This window comes from Manis pentadactyla, chromosome 10, assembly GCF_030020395.1.
Source record: "Manis pentadactyla isolate mManPen7 chromosome 10, mManPen7.hap1, whole genome shotgun sequence".
In the NCBI taxonomy this organism is placed as follows: Eukaryota; Metazoa; Chordata; class Mammalia; order Pholidota; family Manidae; genus Manis; species Manis pentadactyla.
Window position 1 is genome coordinate 13,843,312 of NC_080028.1, and position 22,979 is coordinate 13,866,290.

Genomic DNA, 22,979 nt, shown 5'->3' on the forward strand with positions numbered 1-22,979 from the left:
TGCTCAATTATTCAGCTAGACTAGTAGCCCCTTCCAAGGGAACTCGACATCTAGTAAGCAGTCAGGGAAATATTACTCTAAAATTATTACAAATATACTATAAATATTTTTAAAAGTTCATACATACCATACCGCCAGTCCTGCTGTTTTACAGATAAGAGCCCAGGGAAGTTGATGTCACCCAGGTGATTCCAGAATCAGGTGGTGACCTAGAACTGGAGCCCAGAGGTCCTGACTCCGGCCAGGGCCCACCCAACCCCAGGTGGATGGGCACCGAGGGCACGGACTTGGCATCCAAGCTCAGGGTCACCGATCCATTTCCCAGGCCCTCCCATTGGCTCTTCAGCATCATCTACCCGTGCCTGTCCAGGGGGACGAGCTGGAGCAGGGGAAGCGTGGCACCTGATCCTTGGAAAGGGCAGAGGACTTGGCCTCAGACAATGTGGGTCCCAGTACCGTTTCCATGTATCTGCTGTGTGGTTGAGCCCCTGAACCACACCCAGTGTTCCTGTTTACATCTGTTTAATAGCAGTGATGACCTCCTGTCCAGCTTGCTTCAGCAGCGTGTTGTGATCATCAGATAAGATCAAGTGGACTTAGGACCCTATCATGTGGAGAGTTAGGAAAATACAGAGTAGAGAACTTTGTTCCTCTGTCTCATAGGAGGCAGTGTGATGGTGGAAAAGCCTTAGACTTGGAGGCGGGGAGGTCAACCGATCATGACTTGGAAACTCAGCTCTCTGTATGTAACCTGAAAATGTCACACGTCTCAGAGCCCCATTTTCCTCACCAAAAATAAAGTGAGAATGCCCACTCTGCCATATGCTCTAACAACACTGCCACTAAAACCTACCATTTATTGAGATTCTATGCTAGCCATTTTCCTTGAATTATTTCACTTAATCACCAATCCAGTGTGGCACACACATACTATTATTAATGTTCCCTCCATTTTGCAGATGAGGAAACTGAGGCCGGAGAACTTACCTAAGCCTGTGAGCAGAGCTCACAAGAACTGTGTTTCTAAATCTCAAAGGCTATGAGTCTGTTCACCATGATCAAGTGTAGGTCAAAAAGGAATCCTTCCTAACTCATGAACCCCAAGCACCTTAGCCAAACACCAGTGATCCCTTAAATCACGAAACCATGTCCTCATGAAGTCTGACCCAGGTCGCAAGGCTCACCTTCTGCATGCATTAACCCGGGGTATTGCAGGAGCCTGGAGATTTCTGAACCAAACAACCCTTCTCTGCAGGCAGCTGGGCTATCCAGTGCCTAGCGCTCTCATTCCAAGAGGAATCAAAGATGGGCAGAGGGGAGGGGATAATTGCCATGCAATATTTAAGGTCCCTGGTTCCGGAATGGCTCTGGTCTGCTCAGGATTTCCCCTTCCCCTCCCATACCCTGTCATCCAAGGGCTCTGTTTTTCCACTAGCTGAATTTGACCTTGGGTTCTCTGAGGCCAGATCTTACAGCTTTTCTTCTCTTCCCTACCCTGACAAGAAACCAGGCAGCCACAGGCCTGGGAATACTTAGCACCTCTACTCTCTGTGCCATGATACTGTCATTAGGTGATAAGGTTTACATGAACATAAATCAAAACTGGGTGTTAGGCAGCATAGACAGTCCCTTCTGTGGCAGCCAAAGCCTCCCACCCTCACAGATGGCTACTAAATGCATCAGGAAAGTTTCTTAGGGTTCCCTTCCCTCCTCCACACACTGATTTTTTAGCAACAGAGCAAAAAGGCCTTTTGGTTCCACTAGGGCTGAGATAGACACCCTGTGACCTCCTGTCAAATGCTATTTAGTGAGTCCTTTAGCTGGAATCAGTACGCATCTACTCCAGCCTGTAGAGATTAGTACAAATACCTGAACACATGCCACCTCCTCTGAGAGGGTATGCCACTCAATCAGGACCCATCAGTGACCTGCTACCTCTATCAGCCCTGTTCTCTGCACCGTGGGTAACCTCGAGTGATCACAAGACTAAAAAACGTGGACCTCTCTCCACACAGAGGAGAGACGGTAAACTGGTGTGGAATGAAAGAACCATTCTCGAAGGGATGAAGAACAATGGTCTACCAAGGAGCCCATGAGCTGTTTTCAGCACTTCAGTAAACCAACTGATATCACACAGTGACCCATGAGGAGGCTCCCCAGGCTTCAGAAGACACCAAGTTTCTTTGCTTTTGGCTGCAGTTAATTGGTATATTAGATGAGTATGTCAGAATAATAACTGGCTAGTATCAGCAGCTATAGATACATTTTAACTGCTTTTAATGGAAAATAATCAATGCTCAACACATGAAATGTGATGGGTAATTTTTTCAAACATGGAAATCCATTGAAGGAAAATTAACAAAAATAGTCCTTGGTGTCGAAAAGGCTGGGAACACTGGTTCAGGGGAAAGAGCATTGGATTAGGAATTAGAAATAGGGCTCAAAGCTAGGCTTTCTAAGGGCCATACTGTAATAAAATTGGGGGCGGCAGGGAAGCAGGGACTGGAGAGACTGGCTTTGGAAGAAAATCAAAGAGCAGCATACAGAGGGGAGAGTAGCGAGTCAGAAAGCCAATGGGCAGGGAGTTGCAGAAGGGGAAGCATCTTCCCATATCTAAAGAGTCCTAGGCCTTGGTCGGTACCGATTTGGAGAATAAACTAAGCAAGTGTAGATTCCGGGGCATCTCTTTCTTATCAGTATGATCTTAGATGAGCGATTTTACCTCTGCAGCCTCAGATCACCCACCAGGCAGCTGGGATGGGTGATGTCCACCTCAAGGGTGATTGATAAGCAAGTAAGGAGTTTGGCCCAGTGCCTGGCACATAGTTGGTGCACCTCAGTGAAGGCAGTGATTCCCTGCTGGGGTGGCCCTTAGAAAGCTCCAGGTTTTTTTCTCCAGGAGGGTGGTGGACTATTATGTCCAGAAGGTGACTGGACTTATCAAGTGATGCAGGCAGCATACAGGGGCCTCCCTCTCAGAGGGGTTGGATGCGACCCTCTGGGTGAGCCCTGAGGTCTCTCCCAAAGAATGACCCCCTTTGGGAATTCTCCAGGCAGCTTCAGAGAATTTAGTGTGTATGAAAGGTGGGTTTTAAATTTGGGCAAGGGGTAACTGTTCTTCTGCACCAGTGCCAGAGAGAGTGGGCAGGGAAATGGGACCAAGCAGACCCGAAGAATGGTAAGTTAGGGAGGGGTGTTCAAAACTGAAAGGACGGCGTGGTCAAGACCCATAGAGATTATGAGCAGCTGCAGCTGGTAGGGTCAGTGGTGAGAGGATGAAGGGGGCAGGAGCCAGACTGGCCTTTGTAAGAGCGATTTTATGATATTCCAAGAGTCCACTGAAGGACTGTAATCAGGACAGTGGACTTCTCTCTTAAAGCAGCCTTTCTCCCTCCCATAATGACAAGACCCCAGCATCTCTCGTGGCTGGGACCCACCCTCCCTCCCTCTGTGTAGTCAGTCCCCGTCCCCATGGCCATCCCACTGTTCCCATCCAAGCACTGCCCAAATGCAATGACAAGGGGAGTCGGTGTACAAAGGGATGAGTCCCCTCACTGCCACCATGAGCCTGGCCAGAGCCAGACAACTAGGGACATCTTTGAATCAGCAAATTAAACCTTATGCACATGTCTTTAAAATACAGCCACATAGGCTTGAACCTGGGTTCATGTCAAACCTCAAAGTCAAGCAACCGGATGTATTGAAAGGCCCATGGTTTATTATAAAAGCAAAAAAATAAAACTGTCTTGAGTTAAATTACTCCAAAAGTGCAACGAGTCCAGGGCGGCTGCTTTCCTGGCACACAAACCCTTCCCTCCCTCTAACGACGCTCCCATCAGTTTGGTCTAAGTGGCCTCAAGTTTGCCCCCTCTCAAAGGGGCAAAAGAATAAGCAAGAAGAAAAGAAAATCAGTAAGTCAAGAAAAATTGTAAGCTGTTGTCCCATCTGAGAGACAAATGGAAATGTCTACAATGCAGGGCTGTAATCGTTCCTTCTCTTCATGAAGCTGCACATCCAAAAATAACTGAGTTAAGAAAACCACTCCAGAGGGCAAATTGGCAGGAACTCTTAAAATGTGAAATGCACATACCTGTTATGGACATATAGATACATTATGTCCAATAGTTCCAATCGTACACTTGCCATAGAGAAATATTTGTACACAAGAGCAAGAGGATTATACAATGACTTGGTTGCAGTGCTCGCTCTAAAGATGAAAAGCTGTTAGATAATTAGATATCTATCAATAAGGGAATGGCTAAATATATACTTATACTTACAGAGATATAGTAATATGGTGGTCGATTGTAATATATATATGTGATGTGCCTAATATATAGTGCAGTAGTTGATTACATTTTAGAGATAGGCTGCAGGGGTTTAAATACAGGCTCTGGTATGACACTGAACAAGTTATCGAATTTTTCTAAACTCAGTTTCCTCATCTGTAAAGTGGAAATGACAGTAGCGCTATTGAGAATCAGGTGAGTTAATGCATGTCAATTATTGCTATGGGGCTTGGCACTTAATAGTCACTCCATAATGGTTAGCTTTTAAAAATTATAGTTCTATGGGAATACTATACATAAAGAGAATGAAGTAGATCTATACATAGATTAACTGAGAATGATTTCTAAACAAAATTACACGTTCAGTTTAAAAAATCAGAGTGTTTTCTGGTATTCCACTATTTGTAGTGTTCTGCTGTTCATGTGTCCAAGGGAAAAAAACTACTATAAATTTTACCTATGTAGGTAAATGCACAGGGAGGAAAGGGTCTGGAGAAGAAGCTAGAATTAGAGGAAGTGATCAAAAGGGACTTTACCGTTATCTCATTTTAGATAGATGGACAGATAGATATGGATGGGTGATGGATGATGGCTAGATAGACATAGATATACACACAGATATATACATGGATATAGATCGTATTCATATAATACTTGTAACTTTAAAAATTAAAGGGCCAAGGTGGTATAAATTATTATTCCCCTTTTATAAATGAGGAACCTAAAGCTTAAAGACACCCTAACATGCCTAAGCACACAGCCAACCAGCCCCAGAGGCAGCCCAGTTCTGCCCACCCCACAGCCTTTCCGCCACCCCACACTGCCTGTCCAGGCCACCCAGGAGTTGACTATGACAAAATCTAGAAGACGGGGCCTCCTTGTCCATACTGGTTGGAATGGTAAAAGCCAAATGCAATGGAGAATTGTGTTCTTGTTTTTGTTTTTAATTAATGAACCTGTTGGAATGTGCCATTCAGCAGCAGAGCTGAATGGTTCTTGCTATTCCTGCAAAACTAACAAAAGTCCCTCCACCCCAGCCACTTCTGTGGCCACTTTTCTAGCCTTATCTATCCAGGGATTGTCACAGAGACACAAAACTGTGGAAGAGGCACCTTCTCCCGCCAGCTAGGACCCAGTCGCCTGATTGTGTCTCATTTTGCTCCCATCACCCAGGCTGTCTGCATAAACTGGACACCTCGCCCTGGGCAGCCCCAACTCATCACCCCCAACAAAGGGTTGAATACTGAAGATGTTTTGTGTCCATTAGCTTTACTTTGGCTTGGTGATTTTGAGGGTCTTTTCTAGTTCTAATAGCCAAAGAACATTAAAAATCTTCCTTTACTTCTACTTGTACCTTACTATAATAATTACAATATTCCTTAAGATGATGTAACCTCTGGCCATTTTGGCTGTCTTCGTATTTTTAACGAAAACTTCCCAAATCAGTACGTAAAGCGTTCTTCAAATATTTACCGTCCACTTCATGTCAGTCCCAGGAAGGGTCACTTCCTTAGAATATCAAGGGTAAAATGAAAGTTGAAAGATCTTTGAAGAATGGCGTAACTAAGAATGCATTTAGTCTTACCATTTAGTAGCTGATGACCTTGAGCAGGCACCACCTCTCACAGACTCAATGTTTTCTATCTGAAAAAATGGGTGTAACACCTACTCTTAAGATTAGTGAGTGGGAGAAAGACACAGGGTCTGGAAATGCTTGTGCCCAGCACAGGTCTGGGAACCCCTACCCTCCTCCTTTGAAGGGCAGCTCTCCTCTTTCCATGATTCCCAAGATTGTCAACAGCCTGGGTCCCCTCCCCGAGTGGCTGGCTCCTCTGTGAAGCCTGATCCTTTTCATTTTCCTGAAGTCACAAAGCTCAGGGTAGAGTGTAACTGTGTGTGTGTGAGTGAGAGGGAAGGGATCCCGCTTCTTTGAAAATGGCTTCTTTGCTAAAACCACAACTTCAGCTCTGATACTGAAAGAATCCGCTGGCACCCGTCCGTGTCACATTTCAGAGAGATCCAGAGACCATCCTCCAGGGCTGGCACCGGGCCCCCTCACTCCAGTTCCCATCAGGCTCGGGGGCAGGCCCCCAGCACTGCGTGGCTCAGCCTCTTCCCTCCATGCAAAGAAGGCCAGGAAGAAAGCCTTGGCTTTCTGAAGCAAAATTCTCTCTACAACCCACGGGCGCGCGCACACACACACACACACACACATGCACGCACGCACGAGCACACACACACACACACACACACACACACACACACACACACACACACACACACAGAGCAAGTTTCAGAAGGCTCTTGGCACTGCCCACCCCTTCCTGGCTGGACAGAGCTGCTGGAGCAGGATCTGCCTGGCCACAGCTGCCTTTTCATCCCCACCCCCTTTCTACCCTCCCCCAGAGTCAAGATTCGGCCAGGAGTTTCAGGGGTAATGACTGGTGGGGAGGGGGCCACAGGCACCCTGACTGCTGCCAAGTGCTTTTCTTTCCCCCACTGGTTTTATAAACCAGCGTGTAGTTTATTCTTCTCCTAAACACTTTGCTGGGGTGCCGGGCCTGTAGTTGCCATAGAAACACCTCTTAACTCCTCCTCACCCAGAAGGCAGTGCCAATCCCCAGCGTCTTGGGGGAGAAAGGCAAAAAGAGATACCTGTTGATGAGGAGAAAGGAGAGGAAGGCTATGGAGGGTCCCTTAGAGAAAAGCAAGCCAGGAAGGCCGTGCCCTTTGCCTGGCAACATCGCATCCAGCCACGAAGAGAAAACCAGCCAGGAAGGTTCTGGAAGAGGAAGTTAGTGGGCTGGCCTGAGCACCTTTAATGGGCTACAGCATTGATTGTTGGGGTCGTAGGGGTCAAGGGGAATGGAGAGCTCCTACAGAGAGGGTGCGGAGGGGGCAGAGCTAACCCAGACTGGAGACCAGAAAGGCTGTAGGCAAGGAGAACCAGGAGCCACCTGCTGGATGCCAGCAAGGCCCTGAAGACAGTGGAGGTCAACAAGCAAGCAGCCCCCATACACACCTCCCATTTTTAAAAGCATTATCTCATCCCTGCCACTAGTGCAGTGCGCCACGCTGAGGCAGAACGGTTTTGGATCAGTGCCAGCGTATCGAAGACTTTTTTTGCTTTTCTTTTCTTTTTGCTACCATAATGTTCTGGCCTGTGGGTACGCCCTGATAACTTAGCTTCTCTCTGGGCAATTTATTAAGGAGAGGTGGATTTGGGAGGACTTCTTGAATAATCCAGAGAAATTACAAGAAACTTTCTGCATTCGCCCAGACCCACAGCAAGAAGCCTAAGCAGTAAACACAGTCCGGCAGTGCCCTCCTCGGAAGTGGGGTCCCATGCTCCTGTTTCCATGTTCCCTGGGGAACTTCCAAGGTGGGAAGCCAAAAGCTAAGGGCAAGGGGAAGGCATGAGGTCTCCCTCTTCTCACACATCGAGAACTCCAAGTGAACACATCCGGGCTCTTGCCAAGCAGAAGAGGATGCCCGCCCTCCACCTGTCAGCCTCCCAGGCCAGAGTGCGTGCTCCTCCCTGAGCAAGACCATAACTCACCCCCAGCAGCGGCAGCTCCCAGCACTACCCAGGTGGGAATGTCACCAAAGGGCTGAGGGGGGACAGGCCAAGTGCGATGTGGGTGGGGGTTGTCAGAGGGGAAGGGAGAAAACCTCCCAGGCCTCTAGCAACCCATAAGAATCCTTCTAGGCAATCCACAAGCCCAGGGGCCAGCTGGGTTCCCCCAGGACAGGGAGGGGCACACACCTCCAGTCCCAGGAGACCTCTAGCAAGGGTGACCCCAGGTCACATAAACACCCTCGTCTGCCAACTGGACGACCTTCTGGTCACCACAGCCACCTCGCTGACTTCTCCTCAGCTGCCTAGGCCCACCAGTGGTGCACCCCTCCTGACCTCAGCTGTCCCCTCCTGCCAGGCCCTTGTCTCCTCCCCTCCTCCCCTGCACAGCACACTTGTAGAGGCCCTCACTCAGGACCCAGTGGAAAATTTTCCTTCTTCTTTATGACTGTACTTAAAACACACACACTCCATTCTTCACCTCTGAATCGACACAGGCAGAGGGCGGCTAGACTGTGTCCCACCCCACCCCCAGGCCGAGTACAGACACACACACACACACACACACACACAGCAGGGGCCGCTGGACTTGCATGCTTTATGAGCTGGAAAGGAGCAGAGAGAAGTTTTCCAGCTGCTACTCCACGTCTGGCCATCAAAACACAAGTGTCCCGGACACTCCCAAACAAGTTCTCCCAGGACACTTGCAAGGCCCTCGAATAAAAACTGGTTCTACAGCTTACTTGAGTCATTCTAATGAAGATACCAAGTCCAGTTTCGAATTGTCACCATGATGTGACCCTTGGCACCTTGATTCTTTGAGTGACAAATCTATTTTCCACTGCTTAGTCTCCCCCTCCCCACACACGTTCAAGGAAAAAAAAAATAGCCTTCCTGTGAATTCTCACAGCTCTGTGATAAGTGATCCCTCACACACGCCACCTCCTGCTTGCTATCAACACTCTGAAATGCAGTTCCTCCGGGGAAGGGTCAGGCGCACAGCTTTCGCTTCGTTTTTCCCCTTAAATCCACCCAAACTTGGCAGCCTGTTGAAGCACAAGGCTGGATTGTATCTCAATGAAAAGAATGAACTTCGTGGGCACAGGAGATACACAAACTCAGAAAACTTCAAGTTTTGTCTCCAACTTTCTGTGCACATGGCTTGCAACTTTTTTTTTTTTTTAAACTATTCATCATCCCGGTACTTTAGTCCGCATTCCAAGTTTTAGGAATTCTCTCCCACTCTTCTTCCCCAACCCTTCCACCCGCAGAGGTTTAAAGGGGAATTTTCCATATGTCAGAAAGACCGATAGGGACCTCATGCCCCTACTGGACAGCAAAGGGTGTAAGTGGGTTCGCTCCGCTACTGTGGGCTTTATCTACAGGGCACCTCCACTCAGCTGTGCCAGAGCTCCCGCCCCAAGCCCAGTCAGAGAAAGGAGCGGGGCTCGCCATGCCACCCGGAGCAGCGCCCTAGTCCGGGCTGCAGCGCGCCAGTGGGCACCGCGGGGGCGCGGCAGGGGACACCCAGAGCGCTTACCGATGTCAGAGTTGCAGAAGGCGTCCTGGGGGTGGCTGGGCGAGCATGTGCACGCCTCGGCGCCCCAGTCGCCCAGGCTCCAGCTGCCCAGGAGCACGACGAGCCCGAGCCAGGGTGTCATTGTCGCCGGGGCTGCTGCTCCCCTCTCCAAAGTTGCTGCGAGCGCCGCCGGCGGGCCTGTTGTAGCTCGAGCTCGCCCGCCCGGCCGTGCGGGGCAACTTTGGCCTCAGGCGCCCTGCCCTCCGAGTGCCCAGAGGGACAGGAAGGGGCGCGGGGAGGCTGCTGGGCGCTGGCGCACGACTCCGCAGGCTGGAGAACTCTCCCAGCGAAGGAGTGGGAGCTGGAGCAGGAGGTGAGCCGTCCGAGCGCCCGCCGGCTGCCTGCTCTGCGCCGCTGCCCTGCAGCCGAGTGATATAGTGCGTGCCCCCCGGGCACCCCCTGGAGGGCGCTAGGGACCCGCCCCCTCCGACCAATGGCAGAGCCGCATTACCTCATCGGCCCTCCGAAAAGGGGGCGGGGCCGGGGCGACGGGGCGGGGCCGCCCTGGACCGTTCAGATCCTTATAGGGAATAATGCGGCTGTGGCCACGCGAGTGGGTGGGCTGGGACGCGCCTCCGACCCGCGCGCGCGGAGTGGGCCCCGAACGGTGCCCCCGTGCCCTCTCTCGCCTGCACTCTCGTCACACGCCCATCATGCTCTCTGGACGCCTCTGACCCAAACCGAAGTCAACTACTACCCACCCCAGTACCAGCCTCTCTACAGGTCAGAGGCAGCTCTGGCCTGGTGGAAAGGCTAAGAAAAAGGCTAATTCCTCATCATCTATGGAGAGAGCAAGGCGGGAGAGGAAAGGTGATCACCCCCGACTGTCCTGGACGGGAGGAAGCCCCTCCGCCTTTTGGCGCTGTCTTTACCAGCCCAGCCCAGTGTAGCCCCAGGCTCTTTAGGAGTAAACTGAAGTATTCTGGATGCCGGGAGGAGCAAAACAAAGTATTTGCTCCCAAGGAACTTGCAGACAATACATCAGTAAAATCCATGAATACACAGGGTAATTTTCTATGGTGACAGGGCTAGGAAGAAAACTAAACAGAGTAATGGATTAGAACTGACTGGGGAGGGTGCTGCTTGCGGTGGAAGAGTTAAGAAGGTCTCTCTGAGGTGATGACATCCTAGCTGAGATGGAACAAGAAGGATCAGCTGTGTGGCAATCTGGGAGGCGACATCACCAGTCGGGGCTAACAGCATGTGCAAAGGCTCTTGAATTTATTTGAAAAACAGCAAGTAGAAAGGGCAGGGGGAGAGGGGAACCCAACCTAGGCCGGACAGGTGGGCATCCTTCAGCAAAGAACTGGGGCTGGACTGATCCACAGCTGGGGTAACACCAGATCCTAGGGAGCTACCCAGGATCCTAAACTACTAGCTAAAGTGGATAATTGATAACAACTAGACTGTGACTGTCATTATTATTACATCTTAATTCTGCCTTCTATTTTCTATACCTCACCTCATTCTATCTCAAGGATCCTTTTAGACAGGAAAAACACAAAATATCTACACTTTCCAGATAAGGAAACTGGTGCAGAAAGGTGGCATGACTTGGAAACCAGCCAGGAACTCAGTTCACTCATTTCCACCTTCAGAGAGATGTTTGTTTCCCTAGACTTTAGCAGCAGTTAGCTTTAACTGCAAATGCCCTTTTGCAGCTGGAGGCTTCTGTCCTACTCTTACATCTCTCTTCCTTTCTCTCCCAACTTACGACATTTAGAAAGAGCCTTGAATGTTTTGGCTATGGAAATGCTGAAAGTTAGGAACAATATAAGGACAAGGAACACTGCTCAGAAATGCAAGTTCTAACTCTTTCTCAGAAACTCCTCTATTTATACCTCCGTGAAGTGATACTGGGATGACAGAAACAGGAAATTTCATTGGAAATGCTATTTCCAAGAACATTTTTTAAACTCCTTCCCCCACCCCTTAAAAATTTAAGCTCTAAGGAAGAAAATCTAATTTCCACATTTTTCTGCCTCACCCCTTCCCAGCTTGTGTGGCCCCTCCCACCTTAACTCTAACTGTAGCCTACCCCATGGAGATCTTTCCCTCTCTGAACGTTCACGCCAGCACGTTCACATGGGTTATGCTTGTGTCATTTCCCACTCACCCTAGAAACACTTTGAGGCCTGAGCAGTTTGGCCACATTGCTTTTTAACCCTCAGGGGACAAAATAGGTTCCCAGGAGATGTGGGTATGGGTATGGCCGGTAGCCCAGTGAGTCTTGAGCCACTCCAAGGATCCAGGTTGAACAAGGGCATACTTGGTGGGATTTGAGAATTCCACTTCTCCCTGCACAGTGCCAGTCATGTGGAAGGTTTTATAAGCCTTCCCAGACCACATCCACTTTGGATAAGCATCTTATGTCTTAGAGGCCCTCTCTTGTCTTTTTTTCTTTTTAGTTAATGGTTCTGTCCAAAATGCCAATGTTTTCTCCAAAGGAAGTCTTGCCTGGAATAAGAGTATCAGGCAGATAACTTTTGCTGAACTTAAAGCAGTGGGCTTCTTAGAGAAAGCACCTGAAACATTTGATTATGGCAACTGCTTAAGTATGTAAGTGCAAGAGTAATCTGATTGTTTTTCTAGCTGAAAGATAATGAAATTACCTGTTGCTTTATTTCCTCTCGTTCCCTGTCCTAAACTGGTCCATGCGGTGTCTTTGAAGTTCAGCCTCCCTTTCAGTTGGGAAGTTCTCCTTAAGGTCTAACCTGAGGGGCCTCCTGTTTACCCACCCATGGGAGGTCATCTCAGTCCCCACACTGAAGAAGAGAAAGAGTGAGGTCCAGAAATCCTTGTGGGGGGGTGGGGGGGACCCTCCTGCCAAGGTGAGCTCCTCCAGCCAGCAGACTTCACAGCCATCAGTCCATATGTCATGGTATCCATGAACCTAATAATATGTAAGAATTGATTTTTCAAGTCCATTTTATAATCTAGACAGAGTGGACATGGGCTAATGTAAGACTGAAGATACTGGCTCTCCCACTTTCTCTTGATGATAGCTAAGAACAATCAATGATAGATTTATAAACCTCCAAAGAACTGAGGCAGCTTCAAAATCTATCTGGCCTGTCCTCAAACCTACCTGGCTGACCTAGTATTCCCTTTCCTAGAACTTCTCTAGGAAAAGTGAGTCCATGTCTACCCCTTCATAATAGGTTATAGGATGCTAGAATCTATGGGAAGTCTCTCATAGACATTTATAGGTCCTAGAAGAGGACCTCAGAAACTACCATCCTCATTTTAGGGTGGGGAAAATGTGATTCATACAGGTGAAGGACTTGGCCCGAAGTCTCACTGTCAGATAGCAGCAGAGCCAAGACTGGGCTACAGCTGTCTGATTCTTTGCCTGGGCACTTTCCCACACACTTGTGGACTTCTGTCCCCTCATCTGCAAACACATGTCCTAATCCTTTCATTCTAGTCTTAGAAACCCCAGCCACTCGCAGTCTTGGACCTGCATTTCAGATCATGTGTTTCAGATCTGTATTTCAGATCTGTAGATGAGTTCATTTCAGAGTTTCTTGTACAGTGCCCAGTAAAGAGGTGGAGAATTCCACCTGTACTGACTAAATAGTTTCTATCATGATAATAATCCTCTCTGAGCCAATCAGAACAAATACAGCTCTGTACTCCTCAGAGATTTATCTCTTGTGTGCTTATTTTTCCCCTTTCTAAATTATTATCAAATATCTTTTGAAAACATTCCAAACATATTGCTGCAAAGAGATGCATGAAACTTTCTGGGGGACACAAAGAGGCTGAAGCGAAAAAAAAGCAAAAGACCTGAGATTTGTTCCCAAAGCTGCTGTAGAAGTATAGTTGCACGTGTGGGCCAGTCACCTTACCTGTCCAGGCCTCAATTTCCGTATTTCTTAGATGAAAGATATAACTCAATGGTCTCCAAGATCCCCCTTGGCTTGAAAAGTGTAAGATCCCACAGGTAATTCTCAAGGACAAGGACAAGGTAAGTGCTTCTGAAGGAAAGATAGACCTTGCCATTTGATTAGTGACAAATCGAATGTGCCCAGAACTGAAGCATATCCATCAGTCAACACCTTCTGAGTTCCGATTCTGCTCTGCTCTCCAAGGCTCAGGCTAAACACAAAGACTGTGATGGCAAAGGCATAGTAAGGATTGGGGGTCTTGTTTCCGATACAGCCCCATTATAATTACTTGTTCATCTGATTGCCTCTTGGATCCTAAGCACAAAAAAGTCATGAAATAGGTATTTTATTGTCTCCATACCTTATTTCCAAAATTCACTGAACTTCTGTACTGCCTTCAGATCATAGCTTAAGTGTCACCTCCTCCAGGAAGCCTTCTCTGATTACCCTTCCATGTATCCCCACAGCACCCTTTTCTTCTTTCTTTCATACCACTTAGCTGACTGCAATGTGATCATTTACCTTCTGGACTGTAAGCCTTTCGTGGACAACGTTGGTAACAAAGAAGTCAGTAAGTATTGGTTAAATGAGTCAAATTGATGGGCCCCATGGACTCCTCCCCAGTGTTCAGATAGGCAGGTGGTAGTAGCTGCTTGAAGAACTCACAGAGCCCTTTCCCTCTGGCCAGTGCTAGGGGGCGCTGTAAGCCAGAGAACACCCATCCCCTCAGCCTGCAGTCTGTCTCGTTGAGAAGGCGAGAGCGGCAGTTCCACATCAGTCAGTAGGATGCGGGTGCCTTGGAGTGGGTGAAGCCAACCCCTCTGTCCACAGTGGTCAGAGCATCTGCCTCAGTCAGCATCCCGTCTAGGTCCTCAGCTGCCCACTCCTCCACCCCTGAACTGGCCACGTTTCAACCCAGGGGAGACATGCTCTTGCAAAGCTACATACTGGTGAATCATGGGCTAGTGGGGACAGCGAAGATCTGGGAACACAGCAGAGGATGCCACAGCCCCACTCTTCCAGGGCAGAGCTGGCCTCCGGAAATTAAACCGGAAAAGGTGCTGACAAAACATGTGTCTTTTGTGTTGTCTCATAGAGAGACACCTCCTTTCTTCCTTGCACCTCCCCTCCAGACCCGAGCCACAGTGCCTTCCCCCAAACCCACAGGCCATCTGAAAGCCATTACATTCAAAATAGCCTTCTCCAAGCACCAGACAGCCCTGGTCCACCCACCGCCATGAGCCCGGGCCAGACCCTCAGTGGGGCCGCTGCCCGGCTCCGCAAAGGTCTTCAGGTTCTCTCTGCGTCTGGCACTAACAGGGAGTAACCACCTTTCCTCGATTCCATCTGGAGCCCATTTCAAGGCAGTAAAATTGCAGAGCCTGGCTCTTGCCTCAGCTCTCCCCCTGCTGCTGGGCAGTAAAGACCCCTCAGGAAGAGTCTCTAGCCACATGCACTTGAATCCTGGGGTTTTCCTGTTTCTTTCCACCCCCAGATACTCCCAGGGATTTTAAGCCAGAAAACACCATATGCACCATACAGACATGTTGTGCCCGTGTTTTCTGGGGTGGTGGGAGATGGGAAACAGAGTTAATCTTCCAGCTCTTGCTTTTTTCTTTTTCTTTAAATGACTGTGTGCTCAGTCAGTGGATTGTTTCCATGAAGGGTAATGTGAAGCGGAGCGAGAACCTCTCCTCCTCGACCCTGCCTTAATGTCTTCCTTATGCCTTTGGAGGTCATGTGCTTTTCCTTAAAAAATGAGTAGCTCCTTTGTGGTTTCTTTGAAGGTTGCACATTCAGCTTTGCAGAGAAGACGCACATGAGGGTCCCAGCCGGGTGCTCTCGTGGTTGGGAGGGAACAGGATGGACATTTGGTCGCTCTCCTGTCACACTGGGCTGGCGATCCTGTTTCTGCCGGGATACTTGAGCTCTCTTCAGCAGAACCTTCTGGAACTAAAGCTCCCTGTGCTACAGGGAGGGTCCAAAGAGCATTTGACGCCGTTGCTCGCATCCTTTGCACTCGGCTGCTGAGACTCCGCTCTCTCTGGGTTCTCTCTCCCTCTCCACAACTGTACTGTCTCCTTCCCTCAGCGGACTCTGCAGGCTCTTGCTGTCACTGTAGTGTAGGCGTTTCTCAGCCCTCTGCACTGGGCTCCCGTCCCTTCCCACTGAGCCTCTGTGCTCTTCCCTGCTTCCACCCACCGCTGTGTGCTGGCATGAGCGGTGCAAACAGAAGCAGCCCTCCGAGCTCCGGGCGATATCCAGCTTCCCCGGATGATTTCACCCCGAGGTCCCATGGCCTCTTCAGACTCCAAGCATCCAAACATCAATGTCTTTTTCCCTCAGTACCCGCGGCATTGCCCGTCCCCACCAGTGGCATTTACCCAGTCCTGTAGATTCACACTCCACACATCTCTTCCGGCTTCCCCCCATTCCCACCATTTCTGCCTTGGATAGGCCCCCATAGATTCTTGCCTGACCATGTTGTTAGTTGCATATCTGCTCACCCCGTCCAGAGTCTTTCTCTATCAAATTCAACTTTTGCATTGCTGCTCGTGTAAAGTCTTTCAAATTGAAGTCTGAAGTCATGCTGTCCTTTGCTTGAAATGATTCATTTGTTCTCCATGGCCTTCTGGACAAAGTCTTAAACTCCAGAGAAAGGCATACAAGGCCATCGGTGGTCTGGCTCTTCCCAGGGTGCCACAGAGGGAGACCATCCACCCAGAACACAATGTGATTACTACCCCTCAAGTTACGCAGCAGCAGGCCCTGTCCTTGCTTACCTCCCAGACCTGTGCCCTCATTCCCGTCTTCCAACCCTTAATGTTCCACCTCTCAGCTTCCTGCCACGGCAGCTTGTTCACTCTGCACTCGTTGCCTGGCATCCATGCCCTGCCAATATATTCCCTGCCTTCTTCCGTCATATCTGTTGGATTCCTTTATCTTTCAAGATTCAGCTAGATCACCACCTCATGGGTGTCTTCCTGACCCCCTCTCTACCTCACCAGGACTGACCCACCTCCTAGGCCTCTCCCCCTTGTGCCCCTCCCACTCATGCCCTAGCCTCCAGATTTCCACCCCGGCACCACCCTCACTCTCTTGCCCCTAGTGGGCAATATGTCTTTCTCTCCTCTAGGCAGCAAGCAAATCCAGGAGCTTCTCTAATGCCCAGCACGGCATTTATACATCATAGGCACTTACCAAATATTGATAGAATAATCCAGTGAATGACAGGGGAAAAAAATGGGTGGAGGGGGCAAGTTCAACATATCACCTTCACAACTCACTGTTCCAGAGATTCTGGAATCCAGCTTCTTGGGTCCAGAAACTCAAGTAAATTTCATCATTCCCAAAGTTGATTGGTCCCAGGGATACCTGATTCCTAAGAGACCAGCAAGCCAACTACAGTGCCACTGTCTTTGTTCCCAATGAGACATTTAACTGTCATATAGGCTGGGGCATTCCTATCAATGTGACCCCCAGATTTTCCTCCTGAGGATCACAGAGGGCTTTGTGCAAAGCTAGTTCCTCATCAGAAGGTTGCTTTGGTGTGTGTGGAGTCAGAACACAGGGACTGAGGTCATCATAAGAAAGGTCTTTCCACTGAGATACTGTGGAATTCTTACTGAAGTGATGGCTTTGGCCAGGGAGTGACAAGATAAGAAATCAGATGCCTTAGTACCTCATCACCTTTCCTTCTCTCCAGGCTGCTCTAATTCAGTGCTGGGCCCATATGAGATATACAGTAAACAATTACTTCCCCGCCCCGTAATATTCATCAGCCTTAGGATGAACAGCTGAAAAAGATTTCTAAGCAAGAAAAATGGAAGAGGACTCACATTAGTTGAGTGTCAGCTGTGTACAAGTTACTTTCAGTACAGGGTTTCCTCTAATCCTTGCAACCCTAAATAATAGATATTACATTGTGTCCATTTTACAGTCAAGAAAACTGAGGCAAACCATTAACTCAAAAAGATATCTACACCCCCATGTTCATTGCAGCATATTTACAAGTGCCCATCAATACGATGAGTGGATAAAGAAATGGTGATTGATATACCTGTATCAATAAATCTGTATCTTATATATTACATTATATCAATATATATATAATGGACTATTAGTCAGCCATAAAAAAGAGCAACATCTTGCCATTTGCAATAGTATGGATAGACCTTGACAGCATTATGCTATGTGAAATAAGTCAGACAAAGAAAAACAAATTCTGTATGAGCTTATGTGTACATAGAATCTAAAAAGTACAAATTCCAAAAGAAAACCAAAAAACCAAGCTCATAGATGCAGATAACAGTTTAGTGGTTGCCAGAGGCTACAGGGTTAGAAGGGGTGGGGGAATGGGTGAAGGGGGTCAGAAGGTACAATAACAACAACAAAAAACAAACAAAAACCCTGAGACTTGAAAAAGTTAAATTGTACATTCAGGTTCCTACAAGGAACAAAGTGACAGAGCTGTGATTTAGGCCCAGAGGGCTCTTTACAAACCCACTCTCTTTCTGGAGACTGCAAAGTCACTATGTCCTTATGTTCATTGGGCATTTGAAGTGCTAGTGATTTATTTCCTCCATGTATTTTGCATTCTCACTGAGGGCTCAGAGCTCTGAATCTTTGTATGACACCACTAAGCAGAGGGAGACATAGCACCGACCCATCAAGGGCCAGGGAGGGAGCTTTGTCGGAAAACAAGTGAAATGCATCTCTTCTTCTGCCTGGTTTGCAGTGGAGAGAAGGCAGACACAGCAGGCAGTTTCTGGGGATGGGGGTGTGCCCTTCCTTACTCAGAATCTGGCTGGCTGCCACAGAAAATTACATTTGTATTACAAAGAGAGGGCCCAGAATACAGAGGCAAGCTGATAGCATATTGATCAGTACATTGTAACATCTGTTGAATACGGTTTCATTTCCTCGTGAAATTTCAAGCATGAAATTGAGGCAATGTTCCAGGATTTTTGTCCCAGTTCTGCCACACACAATAGCTAAATGACAAAGAGTAAATCAGTGAAATACCTTTCTTCAAATGTAAAGTCAGGGGGTTAGATTTTATGATCTCTCAAAACTTTGCAGTGGGATATTCTGGGAGATTTACAAGAGGGTCAGGAAACAAGGCCTGTGGTGTCAGTAAAAGTGGGTTTTAGTACTTCTTCACATTTTCACGGTGACCTTGAACATGTTCCTTGACCTCTCTAAGCCTCAGGTGTCTAGTGGTGAAATGGAGGAAAGCCAGGCCTGATGGGATTTTCATGGGGATCAAACAAGGTACAGTGAATAAGGCCCTTGGCCCAGTGTCTGGCACACAGCAGATTGTCACTGAGAACCTATCTGTACCGAGGTGAGGCCTGTAGGCATAGAGATGAACAAGTGCCCAACAAGACCCTGCCGTCAAGTAACCTGTAGTCTAATGATCTTTGTTTAAAGAGGAGCATATTCCCTTACCCCTTTGCCATGTAAATAATACCCTAAGAAGGAATGAGGTAAAAGGAGGAGGAAATGAAAAAAAGCCTTGATAGTAATAGTGAATTCTATGGAGTACCTACTCGGTGCCTACTTATAAGCAGTTTGCATCTATTGATTCCTACTAATCCTTTCAGCAAGAACTGTGAGGTGGATGGGATTCCCCTCAGCATGCCTTTTTTCCTTCAGACATGGAAACAAAGGCTCCAAGACATTACATAACTTGCTCAAGATGACATGGCCATGGTGCTGCAGTGCTGGGACTTGAAGCCAGAGCAGTCTGGCCCAAGAGCCCATGCTCTTCAGCCCCTGCTAACCTGCCTCTTCATGGAGGAGGTGAGCATGCAGCAAATAACAAGGATACAGGGACAGATGCCCAAAGTCTGTCCACCATGGTGGATCCTGTATGCAAGAAGCAAGGTGTGTGAGAACATGAATTCGTAGGCAGTGATAAGTTTCTAAGATTATATTTACTTTCTATAAAGTGAGGACAAACATCTGATTCAGAGGTAGTTTCAAGGATTCAATAAGAAGTAACTAACATTGGCTGAGCATTTATTATGTGCCAGGCCCTGTTCTATGTACTTTATAAGTTTAATTCTCTCAACTCTAGGATGTAGGAGCTGTTATTATCATGCTCCTTGTACAAGCAAAAAGCGGAGGCAGGTTCTGTAGCTTGGCAGAGATCACCCAGGTAATAGGTGGTGGAACCAGAATTCGAAGTTCAATGTCCAATTCCGTGCTTCTCACCCTCTCTGCACTCTGGGGATCAGATGGAAGCATCTTGCAGCAAAGCATTTGGTGTCATTGTTGTCCTGCTCTCTCCTGTCTGTATCTTAGGTCTTCCTTTATGCTGTTTCCTTGGCCTGGGGATCCTTTTCTCCTCTCACCTGGCCACCTTGCTACTTGTCTGGATGGGTGAAGGGCGAGGTTCCAGAGCCCCCACAAATATGCTGGAGCTGGCTCACACTGGCTTAGGAGCGCCTGGTTGTTCAGTTTGCTGGCATTTTTTGAGTCACTTGTTAAAATACAACCATTATTAAAAATTCAATTACATAAACTTACATTCAAGCAAATTATATTAAAAACACAAGTAATGAATAATTAAAACACATCACTTCCTAATTATTCTTCTCTATGCTCTTGAGGTTATTCTCAGCTATTGTATCTGTATGGTAGCAATATTTATGATAGTTTGCTGCTGTGTATTCTTCCCAATTCCTCATTCAGGGACGTCACACTGGTAACTTAAAACTGGTCATGATTGAGAGTATTGACACCTCAGCAATTGGCAGATGCTACAAATCAAGCTTTTTTGCTCTGGAGAGCTGGTTGTCAAATATTTACCAGCAGCCCACTGGTATTTCTTAAGTGTGTGATCTTGGACAAATAATCTTTCTGTGCCTGAATTCTCTCATTTGTAAAATAGCAATAGTATCAGTGCCTGTCTCACAGAGCCATGAGGAATAAACAAGATGACACATGGAAAAGATGTAGCAGAAAGCCTGGCACAGAGTCAGCCATCAATGAATGGCCACTGTCAATATTATTAGTCAGACAGCCTTATTATGAGGCATCATCTCCTGCAAGTAGCCTTTCCTTCCACCCAAGCTGGGTACCACCCACTAGAGATCATCTCTGACTTGACATTCATCACCCTGAGATTGTTAGTTTAGTTCCTGTGTCATTTGCTCCCTTTATAAAGTGAATCAATTGACAAAGACTGATTGAGTTTTCTCTTCTGAGCACTTAGCACAATGCCTGACACACAGTAGGTCCTCAACAAACTGTTAGACTAGATTATTAGTGAGGGAAGAGTTCAGAAGTACCAAAAAAGAGTACTGAAAACTCTGGAAACTTGGAGATTTCTCTCATCACATCCCAAACTTTTAAGAAATTCTTCTCCATACCCATTACTGGAATATTATATTTGGAGTTCATGCCTTGGGAGTACCTTATAATGAGGTCATTTTGGAATTTCAGGAACTAAAGTCCCCTGACTTGGTACCCAGACAGACACACCGCCCACTGAGCTCTGTCTTACAACAAAGTTCTCAGTGTGTATAATATGGAGCTTCTGTGATGGGTTCAGCATGTCAAGCAGGAATATGAACAGTAACTTTCCAAACCTCCTGAAGGTAACTGGGACCTGCCTCCGCCTCAAGTATTCAAAGAAAAAAGATCTTGATGTCACATCAGCAAACTCTGAAAGAGGTTGCACATACCTGGGGTGCTTTTCAAGGCCTGGGAGCCACTGATTGGACGCCAGCTTCAGGGGGAAAGGAGGGGAGAGGCTGAAGGCATGCTGAAAAATAATTTTTTGTCTGCTGTTCCTTTGTACGAACTGGTTGCTGGCTTATGCAACGCCCAGTAATTAAAATGGCTGGAATGCTTTGCATTTTTACAGCAACATGAAGGCGGCTCAGAGGCCTGGAGCTACAGCCAGCTGGAGGGGGGCCCAGCGATCCTACCCTGGCTGCCCCTTGGCCTGGCAGAGGTGGCTGGCATCTGCCCTGGGGTGCAGGGGTGGCGGGGAGGAGAGAGGAGGTCAGAGGTCAGGATCAGCTCCGGCTGCTCTCTCCCTCCCCAGACAGGTGCCTCCAGGTGCACCGCCTCTTGAATGAAGATACCCATGGGCCACACACCTTCCGGCACTCTGTAATGATCAGTGATGATGAGCAGTGATAACAAGCTATCCTTTATTAAATATCTACCCTGTGCCAGGACCAGTACTAATAATGTTACATATATTTATTGGATTTCAAGGAAAAAAATGAGATCATATCACTCTCCTGCTCAAAACTCTCTGTAGATCCCTGATGCATTTACAATATTCCTGATACATTTAAAATAAATTCTAAATGCCTCATGCTTCACTACCCAGCATGACGTAGCCCCACTTCTGCTGCGCTCGTGTCCCCCGGTCTCCCGCAGGCTCACTGTGTCCCCAGCATGCTGGCCTCCTTCTCACCCTTCCGCTGAGCCCAGCTCAGTGCCTGCTCCAGGGTGCCCACCTTCTCCCTTGACCTCCCCCAGGTCTTGCCTCTGCCAGTTCCTTCTCACGTGCAGCTTCCAGCTCACACGTGTCACCTTCCCGGGGACATCTGCCCTAGCTGAAGTAGCATCACTCTCCCCAACCACTCATGCCTCCCATGTCCCATTTTTCAGATTTATCTTCTGTTCAGTACTTATCACTATCTGGAAAAATCTTATTTGTTTATATATTTACTCATCATTTCTTCTGACTGGAATGGAAGCTCCCTGAGGGCCCTCACCTGTCTTGTTTACGCTGTATCAGATCAGCAGCACCTAGATCTCAGGGTTCAGGAAGTATTTGTCAAGGTAGTGGATCTTCACAGCAACCCAACAAGCTAGACATCATTGTCCTCATCTTCCAGATGCAAACTGAAGCTCAGGGATGTTAAGTCACTCACCCAAGATCATCCCATAGAAAGTAATGTTACCAAGGTCTGTCTGGCCCCAGAGCCCATGTTTTGGGATGGGTAAGCACAGCCTTCCCTCCTGGACAGCCACTCTAGAAAAATAATGGAAAGATGGTGTATTTCAAAGGAAGGACCCAGGACTCAAAGCTAACTACAAGCCCTTTAGTATAATGATGGTGGCACCGAGAACTAAGGATGTGGGCGCTTGTTGGGAACCCAGGACACTGGCTGTCTAGTCCAAGTTCTGCCATCAGCATGACCTTGGATGAGTTAAGTACCCTTTCTAGGCACTTTGTTGAACGTGCAGAGGGTGTCTGCTCCCGCTTCCCCAGGGGACAATTGCATGGCAGTCTGTGAAGCCCCAGCACGCCAGTGCCTCCTCCCTGTCCTGGGACAGAGAAGCAGGTGTGTGGTGCGGGTCACTCTGGTGGAAACCACACCGTAGGGGAGAGATGCTCTCCCTGACCACGTGTGAGCTGCCTGCGGGGTAACTGCAAAGCCAAGCAGCTGGATTTAGGAGTCAGTTTTTAAAGCCTTCGCAGGTGTTCGAGGATGGGCAGGCTTGGTTAAACGAGGAGCTTCGTCACCGCTCCCATCAGGGCTCGCGCGAGGCCTCCCTGACGCAGCCCCACCGCTCAGCCTGGCTGCAGGCCTCAGTCCGCCCCATCCGCACTCACCCCTTGCTTTCTTCTTGCCAAGTGGGATCCATGCCCTTCTTCGTCATGACACCAG

The 22,979-nt window shown here is 48.1% G+C and overlaps 2 protein-coding genes across 4 annotated transcripts in view; one reads left to right on the forward strand and one right to left on the reverse strand.

The window, feature by feature from the left end:
• TIMP3 (TIMP metallopeptidase inhibitor 3) overlaps positions 1–9,816 on the reverse strand; it is a 55,523-nt gene extending 45,707 nt beyond the window's left edge. The window contains exon 1 of the mRNA XM_036902847.2: positions 9,407–9,816. Within this exon, the coding sequence (XP_036758742.2) occupies positions 9,407–9,527 (121 nt within the window). The 5' untranslated portion in view covers positions 9,528–9,816. The remainder of the gene's footprint in view (positions 1–9,406) is intronic.
• SYN3 (synapsin III) overlaps positions 1–22,979 on the forward strand; it is a 448,045-nt gene that overhangs the window by 205,624 nt on the left and 219,442 nt on the right. The window lies entirely within an intron of this gene.